Consider the following 25,397-nt stretch of genomic DNA (forward strand, 5'->3'; position numbering starts at 1 on the left):
AGTGACCAAAACATCAGCCAGGAAGCATAGGAACTGAGAAGTGGTCTAAGGTCACCACCTGCAGAACCACTCCTTTATTAGGGGTGTCTTGCTAATTGCCTATAATTTCCACCTGTTGTCTATTCCATTTGCACAACAGCATGTGAAATTTATTGTCAATCAGTGTTGCTTCCTAAGTGGACAGTTTGATTTCACAGAAGTGTGATTGACTTGGAGTTACATTGTGTTGTATAAGTGTTCTCTTTATTTTTTTGAGCAGTGTATATAAAACACAGGAACATATAGGTTGACTGCACTATAAGTGAATTTTTTTCCTAATACTTATGGCACCTTCAAAATGGGGATAGATACATAAAGTGCATTCATTTCTACACTGTAAAACGGACATACCCTCAAATAAAAAAAAGGTGCCATTCGGTACGGTCGCCTCACAAAACATTTGATCTCAAATCCAAAATGCTGGAGTATAGAGCGAAATGAACCGTTTAAGCTTCACTGTCCAAATAAATACGTAGGGGGGTGTATAACTTCATATTTGATCAAACACAAGGAGTGGCTGATGGTTTGCAAAAACAGACATCGACTGTAGCAAACACTTAAATAGGCAGACAGACCCACCTGATTGGAGCCTGGGTTGGGGACATTGATGATGCCTGCAGCCAGCTTGGCCTGAAGGTAGTTGATGAAAGCGGTTCTTAGGGCCTGGGTCTGGTTCAGGACATCCTCCTGGTCCCGTCCACATGGCAGGGCAAGCAGGAGACAGAACTCACTCTCCCCCTGCAGTAGACAGAACATAAATCAAATTAGAACAAGGACCTGTAACCATTACTTTAGTTGCTGAGAGACTAGGTTATAAGTTAAACATTTTCCTCGTGTAGGATCCACTCACTTGCTGTTTGCCTCCACTTGATGATCTGGGCCAAAAAGTCCTCATGCAGTCATATTGTATATATATATATTTTTTAATCACTGTATTTGTAGTAAATCACTCTTTATTTAATGAAAATAACTCCAGAATATATTTTATATCATTAATTTCCCCGAGCTTCTTTTGGCCATTGAAATGCTCAGTAATTGTGTGTGTGTTAGGAAACTAATTTGAAGACATGTACATACACAGCCCTGATTGACTGATAGGATGGTCTAGATTCCACCCCCTTACCCAGATGGTCTAGTATAAATCAGATAAGATTGTGACAACATGATATAGCCAAAATATATCACAATATTTTTCACATTGTTAACGGTATGATGGCATTTTATGGTTAGGAATTTTTTTAAAGTTCATAATTTGCTTAATAAGTTGTGCATAACCCTAGCGTAGCAACACAAAGCTTTTTCGGATTGTTTTATACTGTTACGTGGGGCTGCACAATATGGGCATCAAATCTTGGCCTTGGTTTTAACCAAATATTACAATTGCGATTTGACAAGAGATTTAGATCAAAACACTTGGGTGAAATGTTGGCATTATGGAAATAGACCAACCTTTGAGTCAAGTTTACTTTCGCAGTCAAAAAGCAAGCTGAGATCTACCGCTCAGATGTGTTTTAACTTCAAAATGTAAGCCTATACAACATTAACATAATAAAAACTGTTCTGTAGGAATGAGGTTAGGCCTACTGCACTAACGCATCACAGCATATTGGCTATGCTTGGCCTGTCAATATTGTTCTTCTCAGACCACATTATATTTCAAAACTCAAGCTTAGATAACAAAACTGATCAGTTGTATCACTTGCCAGGCAAAGCTGAGCATCAACTGAAATCATTTGCTTTTTTATTTTACTGGACTGATGGTACCTGCATCTGATGGTCAGTCTCAGCGGCGAGAGAGAGCAGAAGAAGGTCCGCCTCACAGTCCCTGTTCTCTCCCTTCCTGGGTGAGACTGACCTGAAGGGACATAGTCGTCCACATGGCGAAACTCGAGACGCACTACATTATTTGTGCCTCATGCACAAATTCGTTGCTCCTATGACCAGCGAAAGTGAAATATTCCTCAATATTTAAAGACACGACGAGCTGCTAATAATAAAAATGCAGGGCTACCGATACACTTGGCAACTCATTCATTGCAGCGTGAGTGGAAGTAGGGAGAAGTGTGTTATGTTTTGTAAGTGTTGAATCACATTTTTAACATGAACTCACTCAAAAACAGCAGCTCTTTGCTTTATTCTTTGACAGCGACTCTCTGGTCATGGTTTTAAAAGTGATGAAATCTCACGTAGGCTAATAAACTTTGCTGTAGAGTCGTGGAAGCTGTAGGCATGGTAATTTGAGCTAATCGGATTGGCCAGCGCAATTTAGCCACAGCTCTGCCGGGTAGCCAGAGTTTGTCCGTTCAGACAAAATAAATGGGAACAATTTGCCTACACGGCACGCATGGCTTCTGAATGAAGCGCACCTACCGTCAACAGTGCAAGACAAATATTTGTTTTATATGAGCACAAGGCTTTATCATTGGCTTTTCTACAGACCTGTTTGGTGATCGACTAGGAATGCCTTGAAGATCAACCAGTTCTAATTCTATAGGTAGAATGTAATAGTGGGCACTTTGAATACAGTGTTGGTCTGACATGACAATAAATTTGAAAAAAAAAGCATACATGTTTTAATAGGCCTACCATGTGTGTGCGCCCGTGTATATATTTTTATACACAGTGCATTCGCAAGGTATTCAGACCCCTTGAATTTTTCCACATTTTGTTACACTACAGTTTTATTCTCAAATTGATTTAAAAATTCTTCCATCAACCTACACACAATATCCCATAACGACAAAGCAAAAACTTTCTGAATTTTTGGCAAATTTACATTTAAAAAATGTAAATATCACATTTACTTAAGTATTCAGACCCTTCACTCAGTACTTTGTTGAAGCACCTTTGGCAGCGATTCCAGCCTCGAGTCTTCTTGGGTATGATGCTATAAGCTTCAAGTCCAGGCTCTGGCTGGGCCACTCAAGGACATTCAGAGACCTGTCTCGAAGCCACTCCTGAGTTGTCTTGGCTGTGTGCTTAGGGTCGATGTCCTGTTGGAAGGTGAACCTTTGCCCTAGTCTGAGGTCCTGAGTGCTCTGGAGCAGGTTTTCATCAAGGATCTCTCTGTACTTTGCTCTGTTAATCTTTTCCTTAATCCTGACTAACCTTCCAGTCCCTGCCACTGGAAAACATCCCCACAGCATGATGCTGCCACCACCATGCTTCACCGTAGGGATGGTGCCATGTTTCCTCCAGACGTGACACTTGCCATTCAGGCCAAAGAGTTCAATCTTGGTTTCATTAGACCAGATAATCTTGTTTCTCATGGTCTGAGAGTATTTAGATGCCTTTTGGCAAACTCCAAGTGGGCTGTCATGCCTTTTACTGAGGAGTGGCTTCCGTCTGGCCGCTCTACCAAGACACATTTCAGTTGAATGCATTCAGTTATACAACTGGCTAGGTATCCTCTTCTCCTTTCCATAAAGGCCTGATTGGTGGAGTGTTGCAGAGATGGTTGTCCTTCTGGAAGGTTCTCCCATCAACAGAGGAACTCCAGAGCTCTTTCAGAGTGACCACTGGGTTCTTGGTCACCTCCCTGACCAAGGACCTTCTCCACCGATTTCCCAGTTTAGTCGGGCGGCCAGCTCTAGGAAGAGTCTTGGTGGTTCCAAACTGCTTCCATTTAAAAATGGAGGCCACTGTGTTCTTGAGGACTTTCAATTCTGCAGAAATGTTTTGGTACCCTTCCCCAGATCTGTGCCTCGACACAATCCTATCTCAGAGCTCTACGGACAATTCCTTTGACCTCATGGCTTGGTTTTTGATCTGACATGCACTGTCAACTGAGGGATCTTAGACAGACTTTATCTGCCTTTCCAAATCATGTCAAATATATTTAATTTACCACAGGTGGACTCCACTCAAGTTGCAGAAACATCTCAAGGATGATCAATGGAAACAGGATGCACCTGAGCTCAATTTTGAGTCTCTTCGCAAAAAGGTCTGAATACTTAAGTAAATAATGTATTATTTTTTTTACATATAAATTAGCAAAAATGTCACAAAAAAAAAAAAACTTTCTTCGCTTTGTCATTATGGGGTAGTGTGTGTAGATTGATTTAATCCATTTTAGAACAAGGCGGTAACTTAACAAAATTTTGAAAAAGTCAAGGGGTCTGGGTACTTTCCGAATGCGTTGTACATACTATATATACAAAAGTATGTGGATTTCAGGCACACCGTTGCTGACAGGCCACAGACATAGACAAACATTGGCAGCAGAATGGCCTTGCTGAAGAGCTCAGTGACTTTCAATGTGGCATCCCACAATTGTCCCAGACTATGTTTGGAATATTTATTTCTTGTACAGAATAGGTCAACTTTTGTACTATGGTGGATAGTAAATTGACACTGGCTAGTGCTTTTGCAGTTTGTTAGGCCTACTCATCTTGTTGACTGACAAATCAAAGCAGAGCTCTCACCTTTCAAGCTACTTTTTTTCAATTCATCATTAGTTGCATCATGCAGCCTTACAATGTATTAAAAATTTGAATGTGTAGCCCAACATTTGTAGAACTTACATTACTAACTCTATATTAAGCATATAGGAGTACCTATTTATTTATTTTTTGTTAACCGCTCAACACAATAGCCACCGGTGCTTTCCATTTTATTCAGCTTTGTTCGATTCTATTTTTCATTCTATAAAACAAAAACAATAATGCCACAGAATTCTAAGCACATCTTGTCTGCTAAATTAACTGGTGTAGCCCATAGTCATAGCCAGATCAGGACCTAACAGAAGGACAACTATGCTATTATGTTCTTCTGAAATAGACTACCTTTTCTTCATATCATGCTTCTGTAGAACCGTCTAAAATAAATACTGGATTTGGCTATAAGGTGCAGGCTATATTAAATGGATTTATTAAGACTTTTAAAAATTTAGATGTTCCAAAGATCTGCATCAGTGGCTTGTAGGATGTGTGTGGAAGTCAGAAGATGCCAAATGTGTTTGTTAATTAGACGTCAATAACCGTGAGAACGACAGTTATTTCCTTGACAATTACCGGCTGAGGAAATTGTGACGGGCCACAGCCCTTTACACTCGTACCCGTCGGCGGGTTGTGTGGGTTGACTGACAGCTGTTCTGAACGTGAGCGCCTCGTGCAACAATTAGTCGCCCCCGCCGCTTCCGCCAGTAAGGCAACTTGGTCACATTTTGGGTTGCCTGAGTGAGAGAAATGCTGTAAATTAAGAGGACTCTACGCAGTTTCAAAAGACAAGACGTTGAGGATTACAATAAATACTGCTTTGTCATAAAAGCAAGCCAAACCCTGCGAGTCCAAATGTGCACTTCACATAAAACTTGTCATATACAGTGTTATCATTTATGATCACTCTGATGTAGTTCCAAGAAGACATGGCATATATCCTTGGTTGTTCTGAAGAGAATGAGCCAGTTTGTCTATTGTCAAGAAAATTTGCTGCGTCACACACACCTGAACGCACTCATGACTTCTTTCTATGCGCACCAAAATGATGATCTGTTTCACTGAATTGCATTGTAATATCAGATTTTAGAACTTAGCTAGTCATGTTGGCAATAGAACAGTCTTTCAAATGTTGACCACCTGACCCATATTGCGCTTTATATTTGACCGGTGTTGTGTGAGGGCGGGCATGCAGAGTTGTGTTCCAAATAAAACTAAGTGTGCTTGTTTTAGTTACTCAACGGCACAGCTAGAACTAAAGAAAGCACCTTAAATAGGAACTGTGCACACTTTGGTTAAGTGTGTGGCCACTTGGAGACACCTAATAGTCCTCTCACTTAAAACCTTGTAATCTTTAGTCTTATGTTGCACCTAACTCACAATTTCCAGGAATATTATGTTCCTGAATGTATGAGTATTTTCAGATTTCTTATCAACAAATGTGGCAAAAAAATACAGTGAAATACACATAAAAATCAACAGTGTAATGTTTGGATTCAGTCGTGTCAGGTGAGCTGTTGTGTCCTTTGGTCTAATAATTTTCCCAAAATCTCCAAAAACTTTCCTTTCATGGTTATGCTTTTCATATTTATTTTTTAAAGAAACATTTCAAATTGGCCATTCCCATGAGTGTAAAGGGTTGAGATTGCCCGTGGCACAATTCAAGGACATTAATAAAGACTGACAATATAAATATTAGTTTAGAAGTTGAATTTGTCAAAGTAACATTTACTGCAACTTTTATTGACAGTAGTCTACGTGTAGGCCTATATTATTGGCTGTTTGGTTTGTGAGGGGTTTTCCGACGGCACTATTGATTCTGCCTACACGTTAAGTAAAGCAGAAATGTACCAGGTTTGTTTGAACTTCCTATTAGATTAGTCTATCTTGCAATTGTTTGTTCGCCTCTCTCGTTTTTACTATACTGTGTTTTTATTTAAGCTATTCGTAAACAACTTTCTGAGCTGGCCTATAGATTCATTCGATGGTTGATCGCGAAAGAGCGGGTCATGCCTAGGCCAACTAGTCACGTTGAAATTGAACAGGGATTAAGGAGAAAAAAGGGTCAATTAAGATTTTAAAACAATACGCCAGACAACTGAGTGTCCTCTGCAAAAGGCCCATGATAATCCAAAATAGGAGAAGGGGGAGGACAGACCCTATCTGACATGTTGTGCTGCTTTGGTGCTCTACGCTCTTTCCACAATCTACATTGTTCTCTTGCATTATGTTAATTGTCCAACTACTTAGGCTATGGCAATTAGGGAATAGGCCATTTGGCACGTCGCCCTGCTGTGTGCTCATTGCACTGCGCTGTTGTGTGCTGCCAGATTCCTGTAGGGCGGCCAAGTTCACTTACGCTGAACCATCGTTTGTGACATCTCGACGTCATGGCCGTCAAACACCGTCGACAGACGATGCAATCGTAACAAAATTGCCCAACCTTAAAATGAACTCTCATCCCAATGTAAACAATTCAAGGACAGGGACCAGAAACTTACTGTCATTCTTCTAGCCACACCATCCAGTTGTGACGCCTCGAGTCTCATTCTCTGGACGATCCGAAGCAGCGATCCTCCCTCTGGTAGGGGCAGTGACCGTAGGGCCAATCCTTTGTTGCCACAGACAAAATGCAACTGGACAGCAGCCTGGTCATTTTTCAGTGCCAGCAGCCCTTGCCACACTATCGGGTACTTCTGCTCAAACAGAGAAAATATTTTTTTTTCTGTGATATTAAAAACGGAATATAATTGTGAATAGTGTTCCTTTACTACACTTTATCCTGTCCGCTCTTGTCCTGCCCTGTTCAGTTGTCTCTGTCCAGATTTACCCTCTACTCCTCTCTAATGCACTCTTTATTCCCCATTTCCATATGTCCAAGTGACTCACCGTGAGCAGCTGCACCATGTTCACAGGTTGCTGTCCAACTTGTTTCACCTTGACATCAGCTTGTGACTGGCTGGGATCTGCACCCTGAGGACCAGAACAAAGCAATTTTAGTATAAAGAGGTTGGTTTTCAAAACGCCATTTAAGACACGACCACATGATCATTATTAAATTGTGGAGATATAAAAAGACATTGAATATGGTTTAACTCACTAAGGCAGAAGTGATGTTGAGGGGTACCTGGTTGATCCCAAAAGGAGAGGTCTCAGTGATCTGTGAATGGATGGCCCGGGTGTTGGTGTAAATTCCTGGATACTCCGAGAAAGAAGCTCCCGTCCCCGATGGCAGCAGCTGCACCCTTTGGGGGGACGCCATGGCAGCCATACTTGGCCGAAACCCCATCATCCCATCCTTCGGAGGAGAGTGTGGCCTCTTGACCTCCTGTGGCTTTGTGACATCCTTCTCGGACACACCTTTAGCCAGCAGATGTGCCCTGGGGGACATCGACGAGGTGATGTTGGTAGATGTTGAGGAGGGTGGGACAGTCTCTTGGATGTGTCCCTGGTGTGGCTCTGGGGCCGAGCGCTCTCCCTGAGGGTGGTGCATGAGCACACGCAAGTCCCTGGGCGACATGTACGGGTCCAGCTGCAGCCCGCTAAGTAGAGCACCACGGGGATCCGGCTGCATAGTCTCTGCTTTCAGCTGTGTGGCAGATTGTCTCCCTGTGGCCTGATGGAAGCGCCTAGCATCGTCTTGCTCTCCCTCATGGCCCCTCACATTCCCAGGGTTAACCTTGAGGACTATGTCTCTGCCTACCGCCTGGGGCGAGGTGGGGCGTTGCTGGAGAGGACCAGACCAGGGAGAGGCAAGAGGGTCTCCAAGCATCCCGAAACTCATGACAGATAGGGGTGGCGTGTTCACCCTGACCTCTCCTTGGACAAGGTGCCCCATGGGGATTGCTTGGGAGGCACGATGGGGTGACATCCTTCCAATGCCACCGTGAGCACTGTGAGGTTGCATGATGACAGACTGCTCAGGGTGGTGGACACTGGTGACATACTGCTGCATGGCGGGCAGGCTAGAGGGCAGCATCCCAGGGAGGCCTTTGGGAGAGGAGGAGCCGATGGGAGAGGACACTTTAGTGAACGGAGAATGTGGATGGCCTGACTTGCGAGGAGAACGGGGCTCCTGTTTGACCCCACTGAGATGTGAGGGAGTTCTGTCAGTGGCCGAACCGGGAACAAAGCCTACATGGTTGCCAGCCGGAGAGGGCAGGTGGGGGCTCATTGCAGGACTTATGGCAGAGGTCCAAGATGGTTTACACCCATCAGCGTTCAAAGCGTCAGCCCCATCCACTTTCTTTGGATGCTTCAATAACATTGTGAACTCTGAATGATGGTAACCCATCACTTGTGGATTACCAACTGTCTGCTGAAGCCTCTTCACGACTCCTCCTTGAGGCCCTGATGGGTAGGGAGATTCTAACTTTTCCATACCAGTGTTTTCTTGTTTAATGGAGGAAACCGTTTGTTGCGTCTTAAGGTGCCCATGGTCTGTCTGTATTGGAGGACACTTTGGAGTGTTTGACTGGGAGTGGGTATACATCTCCTGTTTTATCTGGGGCATGGAAACTAGCTGCTGAGATTCCATGTCAACTACAGTAGCTGGTGGGATCTGGCTGATTTTGGCACTTATCCTCTGTGGTCCCTCCTTGATCTGTCCTGAGTGACTCAACACCACCACTCCCTCTGAGGTATTCACCCTTAGACCTGGGCTGGAGCCAGTACCCAGACCGGAGCTCTCAACCAAGTACCTCCCAGCACTTCCACCCTCCTCGCCAACTGATGGTCCATGGTACGAACCACTGTCCCTGTCCTCCATGCTGGGCGGCCTGTATGTCTGCTTGGGAAGTGGCATGTCCACTACGGGATTTCGGTCAACTGACATATTAACCTTCTCCATGTCAGGTGGATTGCAAACACGACTGATAACAGAGGTGGCAGTGGAGGCAATAACAGAAATGACAGACTTTGACTCAGGGGATGGTAGTGAGGCTGGGGGCCGGACTACAGGTTGAGCTGAATGAGGCCTGTTGTCATTAAGAGAGGTCTTACTCGTCACAGCAACCATTGGGGTATTACTTTCAGGTAGGTGTGGAGGATCCCTAAGGGATAAGGTGCCCAAATTGCTAGGAACAGAACTACTGCATGGGACTGGGAGTGAAACATTTTTGTGCTTCATGAGAATCCTACGCAAGTCACTGTTGTTACGCTCAGTCTCCAAGGGCTCAGTGTCAGAGGGAATTGCTGGGTTCTCAAAGGAAGCTGCTGATGCTCTAGGAGAGGAAGGGACACCTGCGTCCTTGGACTGGTTGAGCCAATCTGGTGGGGAAACTGGTATCCTGCTTGGCTGTGTGGGCCTGATGTTTGGCCGGGTTGGGGGTGGAGAAAGTGAAGGTGAGATGCACTCAGGTGGTGGTGGTTGTTGTTGTTGAGGCTTGAGGAGAGTGGGACTTTTTGTTTGGGGGCAGACAGGTTTCAGATGTTGAGGTGGAGGGTGCTCTGTAAGGACTGGAGGTAACTTCGATTCTTTAGGCATGTCCGTAGCCTTAGGAGCCAAATGCTCAGTTTTAGGCTTCCAAGAGGTGGTTGTAATGACACCGGCAGCTGGGGTTGAGGGAATAGTTTCTGGAACAGGCTGTGAATTGGAGGGTATGCTGTCTGATGTGATAACAGAGGTGTTCTCCGGTTCTGATGAAATTTCTTTTACAGCGTCCTTTTTGTTTGATTTTTGGCTCTTAGACCGTTTCGGTGTTTTAGCTCTGCCCTTAGCACCCTTCCTGGGTGTAGTTGGGAAAAAGGACTCCCCCTGAATAGGGGATATGTTACTAACAGGTTCAGCTCCCTTGGTCGGCTGGACGAAGGATGGAATCTCTAGGTCTGAATGCACAACAGCACTAATTACCGGCTCTTGAGGCAGAGGGACGGGTATATCCTCACCCATAATCGAATCAATGGCAGCAGCAAGTTCATACTCACTAGCAGGATTGGCAGATTTCTCTTCCTCAGTGTCAATTTTTAATTCTGCAGATGGTGGGGCAAGTGGAGTTGGTGACTCTGCTGGGAGGGTTGGGTCTGTCAGTTTAGCAATGTTCTCCACAGCTTGCTCAAGCTCCTGTTCCTGTTGTAGCAAAGTTTTAGGATCTATTGGCGGCTTAGTTTCTGGTGTGCTCTCATCTTTATCCTCGTTGCTAGAACTCACATCTTTTCCTGGGCTAGACTCTAATAATGGGTCATTAGTAGATTCGTCTGGTTTGGTCTTTTTAGAAGAATCATCCCCAATTTCAGGCTCCTCATCCCCCATTTGAAGCAAATCTTTCACCTCAGTGACATTTAGTCTGATCTTCAGGTTCTTGAGGACAGGAGATTTTGGAGTCCGTGTCAAGCGTGGAGCTTTTCCTCTCCCACTCTTCTCCATTTTCTCCAATACAGGCGGTTCTCCCACGACTGGTGGTTCAGACTCTTCCTCGCCAAATTTAGTTACACTGGCTTTCTCGTCAACAGGGTCCTTTTTCTGCCTGTCTTTATCTCGTGATTTCTCTGTTCCTAGTTGTTGCTTAACATTCTCCTCTTTCTTTGTCACACCTGGTGCTACAGTATCTTCCTTACATGAGACAGTGCAATCCTGCATGGCCAAACTGTCTTCTGTAAAATCCATCTGCTGAGAAACATCTTCAGGTGGTTCAGTTTTGTCCCCCTTCCTACTTGATCCAGTCGCTATGGGCATGGGTAATTGACTTGCCAAAGCTTTATGACCATGAGGAGAATGTCTGCCTTTTGACACTTTTGAAATTCTTTCACTGCTCTCTGATTCATTGGAGTCTGTATCCTTGGTCTCCATTTTCGATCTATCCCCTTTAGCTGTTAACATGTCCTCTCCTTGTCGCCGATTCTTAGGGGGACGTCCCCGCCTTGAAGTAATAGGTGCAAGGGAATCCTGCTCTAACGGTTGCTGAGGGGCTGCTTCCTTGTCTTTGTCTCCACCTCGTTTCCGTGCAGTGCGGGGTGACTCAGTTACATCCTTTCCAGCCCCCTTAGTGGCATCTTCCTCAACTGGGGTGGCATACACAGATTTCACATTTCTACGCCTTGCTCTTCCAACAGATATACTCTGCTCTGTGCCATGTTCAGGGTCTGCTCCATGTATGGGAGACTTGCCTGTGGATTTGGAATCTGAGTTTCCCTTTGAAGACTCTGCTCTTGGGGATGATGCACGTTTTGTGCGTTCACTCTTGCGGGTAAGCGGTTTCTCTGAACTAGTTGTTGAAACCAAAGGAGTCAGTGGGACTTCAGTAGGAGACTTACTCTTTTTGTTCTTGGACTTTTGTGGTGAAATTGACTCATCACTGGTTTCATTATCAACAAGCACCTGGGTCTGATTGAGTTCAAGTTTCTTTTCCACCTCTGTATGAGTGTCTGTATTGTCAGTGTTGGTATCATCTTTTGAAACCTCCATCTCCTCAACAGGGTCAGGTGGTGTGGAACTTAACAATTCAGGTGGTAATTCAGGTGCCGCCAGCTCAGGCTCTGGTACAAAACTACTCACTGATGTTTCATGAAGGCAATCACTGCTGGAAGACTGCTCGGGGTTCAACATTTGAATATCCTGAGCTATATCTTCAGATTTCTCTCCACTAGGGGTTCTTTTAACTTTTCTCACAGAACGGATGTGCTCAGGGGCTACTAAATTAACAGAAGCAGGGGTCAACATCTCACACAGAGGTATTTGCAGGAGGGGAGGGAGCTGTTCATTTTCTCTGTTTTCTTTTGTCAAAGGTTCGGGTGCAGCTGGCTCTGGACCCTTTGGCTCTGGAGTAAACAGGTCATGTGTTTCCACTGTTGGAGACATCTCTTTGGGTGGAAGAGGTGGAAACATTTCCTTGGGTGGCAGGGGTGGAGACATTTCCTTGGGTGGAAGGGGTGGAGAAGTATGCTTGGGTGGAGACATTTCCTTGGGTGGAAGGGGTGGAGACGTATGCTTGGGTGGAGACATTTCCTTGGGTGGAAGGGGCGGAGACGTTTGCTTGGGTGGAGACATTTCCTTGGGTGGAAGGGGAGGAGACGTATGCTTGGGTGGAGACATTTCCTTGGGTGGAAGGGGTGGAGACGTGTGCTTGGGTGGAAGGGGTGGAGACGTGTGCTTGGGTGGAAGGGGTGGAGACGTGTGCTTGGGTGGAAGGGGTGGAGACGTGTGCTTGGGTGGAAGGGGTGGAGACGTGTGCTTGGGTGGAAGGGGTGGAGACATTTCCTTGGGTGGAAGGGGTGGAGACATTTCCTTGGGTGGAAGGGGTGGAGACATTTCCTTGGGTGGAGACATTTCTTTGGGTGGAAGGGGTGGAGACATCCCCTTGGGTGGAAGGGGTGGAGACATTTGCTTAGGTGGAGACATCTCCTTGGGCATAAGTGGGGGCTGGGAAATCATGTGGTTCTCAGCAGGGCTAGTAGGTTTAGTCTCTGGATCCATGACCGGTTCTGAGGTTTTAGGAAACTGCAGAGGTTGCTGTTCTGCCTCCAGTGACTTCTCCACCCTATTACTATCTACAGAATCTGCTCTTTTTACTTCATGTAACTGTTGGTCTTTCTGCTGTTGCAGCCGCGTGAACTCTAAAAAGCGGCTATGGAAGAGGACAACTGGTTCTGTGTCAGGCTGCCCATCTGCCAGGCCTTGCTGACCAGTTTGTTGAGCCGGACTTTGCTCAGGGTCCTCATGCTTTCGCTCTAGGTGCTGAAGACGTCTTGAGTCCTGCTCAAAGATTGAGCTGTGTAGGAAACGGGAGGCAAACAGTTCCCTGCGTTCATGTTCCTCTGGCTTGGGCTTGGGGTCTTCCTTCCTGTCATCTAGTTTGTCTTCAGACCCACCACTGCGAATTTTCTTCTTCTTCATGTACCAAGAGGGTGTAGGCCGTGGTGCTGACTCAACCTTTTCAGTATCTTTCCTGCTGCGCAAACCAGCAAAGTGTGAATCATAATCCAAGAAAGACCAGTTGTCCTCCCTAGAGGAGGACAGAGACTTTGCTCGCTCTAGCAGGGCCTTGGTATCTGGTGTGATGGTCTGGTCAAGTGCAAAGGAGTAGAACTTCATCCTCTCCAAAGTGGCAAGCTTAGGGTCTGAAAATCTGTCCACTCGTTGCCCGTCAGGCATAGAAGTGGAGGGCATAGGAGAATGTGGTTTGTGCTCTCTATCCTCTTCGGAATCAGATCGTACTTCCCCAGGCTCCAAATCTTGCAAAATTCCATACTCCAAATGCTTGCGATTGTGTGTATTTTTTCCAATGCCTCTGGAGAAGTTTAAGTCAGGTAAAAAATCTTGCTTGACTCTGCTCTCCCACTGTTTTTCCCGCTCTTCTTCACTAAGTTGTAAAGGAGTGCTTGGCTTGGACATTTGCGTTGTATGTGTCCTTTTGACTGCCAGCTCCAGGTCTGGGTGGCTTTTATCCTCCGTTTTAACCTCCCTGAGATGTGAAGATTCAGCAAAGTCCTGCTCAGCATGATGAGAGAAGTGTTGCAAGCCTGGAGATGCAGTGTTGTGCCACTCAGGATCTTCACTCTTTTGCCGGAAGCTCCTGTAGACACGGTCCCCCCTCTTGGCACTGATATCTGCGTCAAATTGCTCTAGTTTCTTGAGTTTATGAGATGGGAAATGATCTGTGACATCTTGAGGTGGCTTGCCCACTTCATGTACCAGACTGCGGTGTTCCAGGTCCTCAGTTTCTAAGCCTTGTGGACTCCCAGCTTTTTCTTGTTTGTCTGGCTCTTGAAGCTGTTGGTGGAGCCTCCTTTGCTCCATCTGTTTGCGGTAACTTTGGGAGAGATCAATATCCAGAGGTTCTTCCTTGACACCCTTGTCATTGTCTTGTGCACCATATTTGAAAGGACTCTGTTGATCTTGATTTCTTGCATTGTCTTGGTCCATGTTCCCATCATGGGAGAACCTTCTGGACATACTGTGGCGTTTTGAGTCCATAGGGTCCATGCTCCCCTCGGGCAGCTCTTCTTGTCCTCTCATTGCAGGATCCTGACCCTCTTTATGACTGCCAAGAAACAACAGTCTCTCTGATTTGGATCTTGAATCCCTCCGCTGTGAGTCTTTTTGCTGAGACTTTCTGTCACCATCAATCTCTTTTGTAAAGGCAGTGCTAGCTCCAAAGTCTTGGGGTTGACTCCCATCCTCATCTTCCAGCCTTCTCCTCTTCTGTCGAATGGTTCTCCCACTGGCATCTCCAAAGCGCCTCTTTCTCGCAGCCAACCGATCAGAATCCACTGATGGATCTTTCCCATCATTTCCCGTGTCAGATTTTTGGTGTTTTCTGGATCGTGTTTTACCATCCTTGTCTGCGTTCTCACCTTTCCCCGACTCAAGCCTCTCACTTTTTACAGGCTCATGGCGAGAGGTTGACGTTGTCGGATCTGAAGGAGGGTCGTTGTCACCTTTATACCGCTGTCTGTCAAGGCTGTCCTGGTCTGACACCTTTCCCCTTCCAGAGCCTCCATCCAGGCTGGGTTCTAGCTCTGTCTCAGACGGTGGGATGCTGGGAGATTGCACCTTTGCTTTCCTTGACTTACTCTTTTCCCCTTTTTCTTTGTCACCTTTCTCCTTTCGTCTCCCCCGCTTGCTCTTCTCAGCAACACGCTCAGGTTCAACCAGGTGGATGTCTTTTTCCAACCTCTCACTCTTAGAGCTGGCTCCATGTTCCAAAGGAGGAGCCTTGTCAGTCTTGTCAAAGCGTGGTGGTGAGAGTGAGCTGCAACTACCACTTCGCTCAGAGGATTGACTGTAGACCCGTCGCTCTGGGTCTCTGGGAGCACGCTCAGATGGTGAAGGGGAGGCAGAAGGTGTGATCGGGCGCCGTGGATGAGAGGGGCTCCACATGCCATGGTCTGCCTCAAAGCGCTCCCGCTCCCTTTCTCGCTCCCTCTGGATGTATGTGTACTTCCGAATGTCCTGCTCAAAAGGATCTCGATAATCCCTGAACTCCCGGGGGTCTTCATGGTAGCGTGGGTCAAAGTGTTCTCCCTGGTAGTGCTCCAGTTCAGAATACCGCTCACGGCTGCGGGCAGGATAGTCTCGGCGAGGATCTTCGGGGTAAATGGTGCCAGGGGTGCGTGCATTCTCAAAGTAGGCTCTTTCTGCTGAGAACTCATGGTATGGAGGTCTTGGTCGTTCCTCTCTGTAAAGAAGGGGGTTGTGGAATAGGAGAGAGGAAAAAATAAGAACATTGAAGTGAGTACACCCGGAAACAGTAATTCAAAGTAATCCCTCAAATGCATTCACCTCACATAACAAAATGTGAACTTTACCTTCTTTCAGTTGGAATTTCGTAGAAGTCTCTAATGTCTTGCCCAGAGGCCTGCATAGAGCGATAAAAAGCCATCTGACTCTCTTGGCTGGCAAAATCCACCTGCAGACAGAAAACAAATCAACAATTTGTCTCCTTTCATCTGGTTTACTGTGAAACTGTCAGTCACGAGTAAGTCACACTCATTTAGTCATACCTTTATTTTGTTGCCGCCAATCTTCCAGCCTTTGGTCTCCCTGACAGCTGCCTGTGCAAAATCTGTGTTGTTATACAAGATGAGAGCCATCCCCTTCAACCTGTCAAACACCACCTATAGGAAGAAAAGGGAAAATCATGTTTAGAATAACATGTCTAATATAGTCTCTGAATAGAATGTCAGGGACCTAAAAAAATATTGGAGGGGGGGGAAGAGTATGGACCTTGACTACATGTCCATAGCGGCAGAAGTGACGTGTGAGATATTGCTCTGTGATGTTGGAAGCCAAACCGTCCAGCCAAACACATGTTGTGGGCATACTCTTCCCAAAACCCAGCTGCAAAGGAGACAGAACCAGACAAGGATGAAGAAACAGGATTTTTTTTTTGCTAAGGTTACTTCATTATCACCGAACTCAATTCCTTTTGTACTAACAGAGTGCATTTGGAAAGTACTCAGTCCCCTGGACTTTTTCCACATTTTATGTTGGAGCCTTATTCTAAAATGTATTAAATAGTTTCCCCCCCTCATCATTATATACACACACACACACACACACACACACACACAATACCCCACAATGACAAAGCAAAAAAATATTTTTAGAAATGTTTGCTATTATGTTCAAAATTAAAAACCAAAATATCACATTTAAATAGGTATTCAGACCCTTTAATCAGTACTTTGTTGAAGCACCTCTGGCAGAGATTACAGCCTTGATGACGCTACAAGCTTGGAACACCTGTATTTGGGGAGTTTCTCCCATTCGTCTCTACAGATCCTCTCAAGCTCTATCAGGTTGGAAGGGGAGCGCCACTGCACAGCTATTTTCAGGTCTCTTCAGAAATGTTAGATCGGGTTCAAGTCCGGGCTCTGGCTGGCCCACTCAAGGACATTCAGAAACTTGTCCCGAAGTCACTCCTGCGTTGTCTTTGCTGTGTGCTTAGAGTCGTTGTCCTGTTGGAAGGTGAACCTTTGCCCCAGTCAGAGCTCCTGAGCAGGTTTTACATTTACATTTAAGTCATTTAGCAGACGCTCTTATCCAGAGAGACTTACAAATTGGTGCGTTCACCTTAAGACATCCAGTGGAACAGCCACTTTACAATAGTGCATCTAAATCTTTTAAGGGGGGTGAGAAGGATTACTTTATCCTATCCTAGGTATTCCTGAAAGAGGTGGGGTTTCAGGTGTCTCCGGAAGGTGGTGATTGACTCCGCTGTCCTGGCGTCGTGAGGGAGTTTGTTCCACCATTGGGGGGCCAGACCAGCGAACAGTTTTGACTGGGCTGCGCGGGAACTGTACTTCCTCAGTGGTAGGGAGGCGAGCAGGCCAGAGGTGGATGAACGCAGTGCCCTTGTTTGGGTGTAGGGCCTGATCAGAGCCTGGAGGTACTGAGGTGCCGTTCCCCTCACAGCTCCGTAGGCAAGCACCATGGTCTTGTAGCGGATGCGAGCTTCAACTGGAAGCCAGTGGAGAGAGCGGAGTGACGTGAGAGAACTTGGGAAGGTTGAACACCAGACGGGCTGCGGCGTTCTGGATGAACTTTTGAGTTTTTGATTGAGGTTCTCATCAAGGATCTCTGTACTTTGCTCTGTTCCATCTTTCCCTCGATCATGACTTGTCTCCCAATCCCTGCCTCTGAAGAGCATCCCCACAGCAGGATGCTGCCACCACCACGCTTCACCATAGAGATGGTGCCAAGTTTCCTCCAGATGTGATGCTTAGTATTCAGGCCAAAGAGTTCAATCTTGGTTTCATCAGACCAGAGAATCTTGTATATAATGTCCATTGTGTGCCCTTTGGCAAACTCCAATCAGGCTATCATGTGCCTTTTACTGAAGAGTGGCTTCCATCTGGCCACACTAGCATAAAGGCCTGATTGGTGGAGTGCTGCAGAGATGGTTGTCCTTCTGAGGGTTCTCCCATCTCCACAGAGGAACTCAGGAGCTCTGTCAAAGTAACCATTGGGTTCTTGGTCACCTCCCTGACCAAGGCCCTTCTCCCCCGATTGCTCAGTTTGGCCGGGCGGCCAGCTCTAGGAAGAGTCTTGGTGGTTCCAAACTTCTTCCATTTAAAAATGGAGGCCAATGTGTTCTTGGGGACCTTCAATGCTGCAGAAATGTTTTGGTACCCTTCCCCAGATCTGTGCCTCGACACAATCCTATCTCAGAGCTCTATGTACAATTTCTTCGACCTCATGGCTTGGTTTTTGATCTGACATGCACTGTCAACTGTGGGACTTTATAGACAGGTGTGTGCCTTTCAAAATCATGTCCAATCAACTGAATTTACCACAGGTGGATTCCCCTCAAGTTGTTGAAAAATCAAGGATGATCAATGGAAACCGGATGCACCCTGAGCTCAATTTTCGAGTCTCATAGCAAAGGGTCTGAGTACTTATGGTATTTCTGTTTTGTTTTTTATTATTATTTTTTATAAATGAGCATGTGTCAATATGGGGTAATGTGTAGATTGATGAGGATTTTTGTTTTTATTGAAGACATTTTAGGATAACGCTGTAATGTAAGTAACAAAATGTGGAAAAGGGGAAGGGGTCTGAATACCTTCCAAATGCACTGTACATAAGAGTTTAGGGCAATATAGATTTAAGAATAATACCTTGAGCCGGTTGCTCCCCAAATACTCTCCATCCATCTTCTTTATAGCTTTGCAGACACTGACAATATCAGAATACTGCACAAAGGCGTATTGAGGAACACCATTAACCTTTTTAATGTCAATATCCTGTGGGAGGGATGACAAAATGGATTAAAAAATATATATATTTTTTTAGAGGTGACATTTCACTTGCATAACCTTTCAGTGGCTAGTAACACACATACCACAATCTCTCCAAAGCGCTGAAAGATATCAAGTAGTTGTTGGTAACTGGTGGTCTTCTCCAAGTTGCCGATAAACAGGGTCCTAGTCGCCTTGGGGTGAAATTCATCAATCCGTCCATCCAAAGGCCTGAATTCATTCTCGCTCTCTGTTTCTGAGGGAAAGACTTCTATTACAATCACCAAACAAGACAAGTACACTCAACAGCAGGTGAATGACAATACACATCATTAGTATTTAAGGCCCAAGCTCAAATAATGATTGTTGAAATGTATTACCACATCTGTAATTCAATCTAAAACGTTGCATACCAGGGCCGTTCCAGGCAGAAACCTCGATCATCATGCCGAAGAAAAGCTTTCCTTTGGAGACGTTGAGGGCTTTCTCTTGGTCTTCCTGCTGCCTGAAGAACACCAGACCATATCGGTCCTCCAAGGCCCCGTGGATCTGCACAGATGTCACTTTCCCATGTTTCTTGAACTCATGGAACAGTCCATCTTTTAAACTTGTGTCTGGAGAGGGAAACGGACAGTTAATTGACAGGTCACGCAGCTGCATTGTTAAGGACAAAAATTAAATGTTATTTAAATGTTGATAATCCAAGTGAGAATTTCTTTGATAAGCTAGCTCTACAGCTCACCGTAGCAGAGGAGGTACGCTATTTATTAGTGACCCCCTTCATAATGTCATGGTGCACAGCAAAGTGCAGCCAGAATGCATGTTTGTGTGTATACTGCTAGCTAGTGGTACTCGCCTGTGGAGCGCACTGGTAGGTTCTGCACCCGGATGCCAAAGCTTCTGCGTGGTTCGTCACCTTCCATTACCATAGAGCACGGCTGAGAGGGGGGTGCATGTGTAGCAGAGGACTGAACAGAGCGTGCATGAGACCCATCACTTGAGCTGCTGTTTGAATCGCTGCTGCCAAGAGGACAAATGTGAGATAAGAGGGAAATGTTCAGAGGGTCTTCAGCTAACATTACTAAATAGAGGGTACGTCTGTATGCATCTCAGATCAGTGAAATTCTCTCCATAATCCTACAGTCAAGCAATGTATTTTAAACTCTTTTACAACTGGGTAAATTGAAAGTTCCCATTTCTTGCACACATGTCTACAACACGGGCTAATTGACTGAATTGTGCTCCATCCATAACAAACAAACATCGGCACCATCACAAAAGCACATCCTACCTGCCACTGCCGGTACTGCTGGTGCTGCTGACAGAATCAGAGCTAGAGGACCTACTACGAGACCTAGAGCGTGGACCTCTACCTGGGGAGAGGGGGGCTCTTTTGGGGGAATGGGGGGCTTTGGGCGTTTGCCCCGTGGTCCTTTGCGGGGAGGGGTGTCGAGATTGTGAAGAATGAGATGACCGACTGCGGCGATGGTAAGTTCTGTCAACACGACGCCCTCGGTCATCTCGATAGGGGTCACGCCGCGCAGCACTAGACAAGGTGAAGGGATCTCCTCGGATCCTGGACTCAAAATGAGGCTCCGGGGTTTCAAAGCTCCCACCCATAGCACCGGCACTTCCTGGCCCAGGGCTAACTCCAGCTGCAAACATGGTGCGATCGCGGTAATAGTCTGCATTGTAGTGACGCTGTCTATCAAAAGTGCCACCGCGCTCATGGTGTCCATAGGGGCTGTGATCATATGCACGCTCCCGGCTCTCTGAGCTGTTGGAAGACACATGCAAAGGATGGATAGAGAGGGAAGAGAGAGAAAGAGGGGGAGAGAGTCTGTTATTGTGACTCCAAAAATACTTATAGAAAAAACTTGCAGATAACTATTGGACAGTTCCAATATACAATGACGTTTCAAATAGGCAAGTGCACTGTTAAAACGTCAACTTAAATACACAAACAAAACCGGAATGCCGCGGAGCGCTGGTTCTATAGAAGGCAGTGGTTTGTGATTCCATTAGGAACAATAGAATACATTTGGTCAATTCAAACGATGGTAGGTAGGTAGTACATTTTATTTTATCCTTCTCTAGTATTTATGCTGACAGACAATAGCTTGTATACGTTAATAAAATGGGGGCAGATCTATTCTGATAGTGGCATAGAGCAAGGTTAGGTAACCCAAGGACATGGAACCAAATATAAGGGCCATGCCAAAACTAAAGAATGCATCTACACACATTGTGAGAATTTATTTTCTTTTGGCTCAACGTAACACTACCACAACCATAATGATAGGCTGGAAAGCTACTGAACTCTACCGTTGACTATAATCATCTGGAATCTGTGTCACATCACATTTGGCAAATCCTATTCCCTCAGATCAAATACCACTTCTGAATCAAGTAAGAACAGGGGGGTCTCTTAGGTGAGGGAAATGCTGGCGGACCTGCTGGAGCTGAACTAGCCTATATTAAGACACCTAGTAACTAGGAGGAGCAAAAGCATAGAAGGGAGAGAGAAAGACAAGAGGGTGAGGGGCAAAAATAAGAGCGAGAGAGCAAGGAAGACAAGCCATTGGCACAGATGGTGTCTGCAGAAGCCCCCTGGCCCAAGCAGCTGTGTCTTTTTCACTAAAAGCTCTAACAATTAGTGCAGGAGACGAGGAAAGAGACAAGGGTGCAAATCTGGGTTAGGAAAAGAGATGCAGAGGGCAGGACAATACCAACCTTTTCCAAAAGCGGTAACCGAACCTATAATCCCAAATACAATCTAGGAGGACAGAATGGTGTGAGCAGGATTTTTTTTTTTAAAAAAAAAAGAGCAAAAATGTTTATTTTGTCATCATGCGTACAGTCTTCGACGTTCGAGAAGAACAGCAGGTTAGGTAGGTATCTGAGGTATAATCCGCCATTTCTTAATCTCTTTGTTTGATGGAAAAAAGAAGAAAACAAAATAACCAAAGCAATGGATTTCTTATGACAAATATCGATGCAGTAGTAAAGGTATGATTTGGAAAAAAAAGAAGAAAAAAAAGAACAATGAGTCACATAGCAGTGCATTCCAAAATTAACACTAGAGATGGGCCAGACTGAAAATATGTCCAATTTGCTTATGGTAACCTAGTATAAAGAAGCAAAAAAAAGCATGAATTGTCTGCATACTACTGTCCAAAAGAGAGACCGGTATTAATTCCTCTTCAAAACTAGGAAACCAGTTTGCATACACTCCTGTAAAAAAAACAGTATCTTCTCTCACCAAAATGCATGGAATAATCCTAGTCCACTGCAACATAATTAATTCCTTAAAATAGGCCTTTTCCATATCCCAAAGGCAAAATAGACCGTCAACTCCCATCACTTTGTGTAGACGACATCCTCTTCAGTCTTCATTCGATTTTCGCTGAAAATGCTGATGTTTCTATTCTTTGTTCGTAACCCAAACCAAATATTGATGCTGAGAGGATATACAGCTAAATCCACACTGGAGCGGAATAATCCAGCAATGGAAATGCAGTTACACATGTGTACATCCTATACCCAACATCCTTACATCCAATACAGGGGTTACATCCATTCTTCCACGAGGCAGGTACATCCAAAATGCATGTCTTCAGTTGTCTTCGTGGCCATCGCTCTCCCCAAAAATATTTCCATGGAATTTCTTGATGAGTGTTCTGTTACTCCTCAGTTTCTCTTTAGTTCCTTTTGATATAAGCACCTTACTAAATTACAATAATACTCTGTAAAATATTGTTTCCTTGTCTGAAAATGATCAATTAGCAGTGAAAGATGTACTGATGGGGCACTGTGATGACTGATGCCTAGCCAATTTACATCCTTTTAATGGCAACTTACATCCTTTGGTCCATGATGTTATTTAAATCCAGACAAGCAGACATCCTTGGTTTGGAGACAGCCAGAAAAATAGTTTATGTCCAGCAGTGGGAAAAAAATGCTCTCTGTCTTTTCTGATGTATAGTCCATACATAAATGAACCTGTCCGAAAATAATTCTCAAGAAAATATAGGGGTATTAAATCCATCACAGGCAACGATTTACTTCCAAGCAACGACGATCCCAGGTAAATTGTGGTTAGAATCCATGGTTCGGAAAATCTAATTACCCCCAAAAATTCACCAGGATAAATTCCAACAAATGTGATATATCCAAACTCACCAGGATATTCCCCACAGGTGTAATATCCAACTTGAAAGCAGGATACGTCTCACACAATAAATCCGAAATTTTGAATGATAATACCTCATATCCATACCTTTAAATGACCAATAGATTTGCATAAATATTTCACTTAGATCCCGCGAGAAAGGACAGGTCTGTGCAGATGGAGAAGGGCTCGTTTCCTAGGTTACCTTAATATGAAACTGTAAGGAATATATTCTCCTTGTTCTATTAATAACCCAACAAGGAAATCATGTGATTGCGGGAGAAAACTCTTTTTTTTACTGACACCCTGATCCCTCAGAGGTGACCATGTCCACTTACCCATCTCTTATCCGTTCATAACGCCCCTCTCTGGTGTGAATGGACACTGGGGGGCCAAACACTGGACCCACTGCCCCCCTAGAGAATCCTGAAACATCCCGCCCGTGACTGCTCGAGGGGGGGTTGTCATCAAGGCCCCGAACAGCACTAGGGACAGACCCAGGTTCATTGTAGTCAGTGCGCAGGTCCCTGTCCCCCATCTTGTTGACAGCATTGTGAGCCTTCTGTGCACTTTTGATATCCACAAAATCCACAAAGGCTGCCACGCCACCCTCCGACCCACGCTTCCGCAGGACCTTGACGCTCTCGACGCGTCCATAGCTGAGGAGCAAGAACAAAAAGGGAAGAGACGTCACACTTTATTGAGAGGACTATGTACGTGTCCATTCACTCATGAGCATAATCATCAGTTGGAAAAACATAATTAAACAGCAAAGGAAACACAGGAGTCTGTTTTTGCCAGCCAATTAGTTAAATTAACATTAGTGGAGGGCCAAGCCTTTTGTGACCTTGGTGTGGTAAAAAATAAATAAAACAAAGGAATAATGTCTTTGCTCATCTTAAAAGGCCCACCACAGCGCAATTCTGTTTTTCCTGTGTTTTGTATCATATTGTACAACAGCTGATGAAACTAACGATGTCAGTGTGAAAATTGTTGATCAGTGTTATTCCTGAAAGTTGCTGGTTAAAAATACAATCTACACAGAACCTTCTAAATCAGTAGGTTTGCATGGGCGGGGGTTTCGTTTTTTCCATGGTGACATCAACATGTGGTCAATTGGTTAACGGCCTAGTAAAGTAAAAAACTAGATTGTTTTATTTATATGTCATTTTCCACACTGAGGTTGGAATAATACCGTGAAAACAATAATGCCCTTTTAGTGTAAGAGTATTCTGAAAACACCACTTGAAATTTCAGCCTGTTTTGGTGGGATGGAGTTTTGGCCTTCCATGGTCACATCACCAGGTGGTAAATGATTTAATAGACTAATAACAAAAGAAGAATTCAGATCCTCTCTGCCAAATAACAGCTAGTTTTCCCCTCCCCACTCTGAATGTCTATGCAAAATTTGTGCTTGAGAAATAGGTTTGCTAAAAATGCAATTTTTGCCCATTTGAATAGAAATCTATTTATTGTTACCCAGACAAATTTCAAAAAACAAAATAAAGGTTCATCCTTTAGAGTCTAAGTAATAGGTGTCCAAACATCACACTTGCGGGACAGGTACAGGATGGCAACAACAACTGCCAGGGATACAACAGGAACGCACAATCCCTCCATCAGTACTCAGACTGTCCGTAATAGGCTGGACTGAGGGCTTGTAGGCCTGTATGGGCACAAACCCACAGTTGCTGGACCAGACAGGACATGCAAAAAGTGCTCTTCGAGTCGTGGTTTTGTCTCACCAGGGGTGATGGTCGGATTTGCGTTTATCGTCGAAGGAATGAGCGTTACACCGAGGCCTGTACTCCGGAGCGGGATCGATTTGGAGGTGGAGGGTCCGTCATGGTCTGGGGCGGTGTGTCACAGCATCATCGGACTGAGCTTGTTGTCATTGCAGGCAATCTCAACGCTGTACATTACAGGGAAGACAACCTTCTCCCTCATGTGGTACCCTTCCTGCAGGCTCATCCTGACATGACCCTCCAGCATGACAATGCCACCAGCCATACCACTCGTTCTGTGCGTGATTTCCTGCAAGACAGGAATGTCAGTGTTCTGCCATGGCCAGCGAAGAGCCCAGATCTCAATCCCATTGAGCACGCCTGGGACCTGTTGGAGCGGAGGGTGAGGACTAGGGACCCCCCCCAGAAATGTCCGGGAACTGGCAGGTGCCTTAGTGGAAGAGTGGGGTAACATCTCACAGCAAGAACTGGAAAATCTGGTGGAGTCCATGAGGAGATGCACTACAGTACTTAATGCAGCTGGTGGCCACAACAGATACTGACTGTTACTTTTGATTTTGACCCCCCTTTGTAGTCAAGTCTGTGGAACTTGTTCAGTTTATGTCTCAGTTGTTGAATACAAATATTTACACGTTAAGTTTGCTGAAAATAAACAGTTGACAGTGAGCGAACGTTTCATTATACTGAGTTCAGTAGTAAAGTCCAAATTCAATATTAATAATTATCTCATATAAATATATATTACGGCTTAGACTTTTATAGTTTGTTTTACTTTATAGGGTTAAGGGTTCCCACATAGTCATATCTTAAGTTACACTGCTTGTTAAC

At 45.0% G+C, this 25,397-nt stretch overlaps 1 protein-coding gene across 6 annotated transcripts in view; it reads right to left on the reverse strand.

Annotated features, from left to right (window-relative positions):
* Positions 1-25,397, reverse strand: part of LOC115142900 (msx2-interacting protein-like) — a 31,457-nt gene that overhangs the window by 2,779 nt on the left and 3,281 nt on the right. Inside the window, exons 2-14 of one of the 6 annotated variants that reach the window (XM_029682731.2) lie at positions 23,163-23,483; positions 19,945-20,430; positions 19,510-19,673; positions 19,067-19,267; positions 18,758-18,909; positions 18,534-18,659; positions 16,138-16,251; positions 15,915-16,028; positions 15,720-15,820; positions 7,603-15,589; positions 7,365-7,448; positions 6,977-7,171; positions 619-780 (exon numbers count right to left, since the gene is read on the reverse strand). In XM_029682731.2, the coding sequence (XP_029538591.2) occupies positions 619-780; positions 6,977-7,171; positions 7,365-7,448; positions 7,603-15,589; positions 15,720-15,820; positions 15,915-16,028; positions 16,138-16,251; positions 18,534-18,659; positions 18,758-18,909; positions 19,067-19,267; positions 19,510-19,673; positions 19,945-20,430; positions 23,163-23,483 (10,207 nt within the window). Of the gene's footprint in view, positions 1-618; positions 781-6,976; positions 7,172-7,364; positions 7,449-7,575; positions 15,590-15,719; positions 15,821-15,914; positions 16,029-16,137; positions 16,252-18,533; positions 18,660-18,757; positions 18,910-19,066; positions 19,268-19,509; positions 19,674-19,944; positions 20,431-23,162; positions 23,484-25,397 lie in introns of all 6 variants that reach the window. The other 5 variants (XM_065001686.1, XM_029682728.2, XM_029682730.2 and 2 more) reach the window with 5 other exon arrangements.

This window comes from Oncorhynchus nerka, linkage group LG15, assembly GCF_034236695.1.
Source record: "Oncorhynchus nerka isolate Pitt River linkage group LG15, Oner_Uvic_2.0, whole genome shotgun sequence".
NCBI lineage: Eukaryota > Metazoa > Chordata > Actinopteri > Salmoniformes > Salmonidae > Oncorhynchus > Oncorhynchus nerka.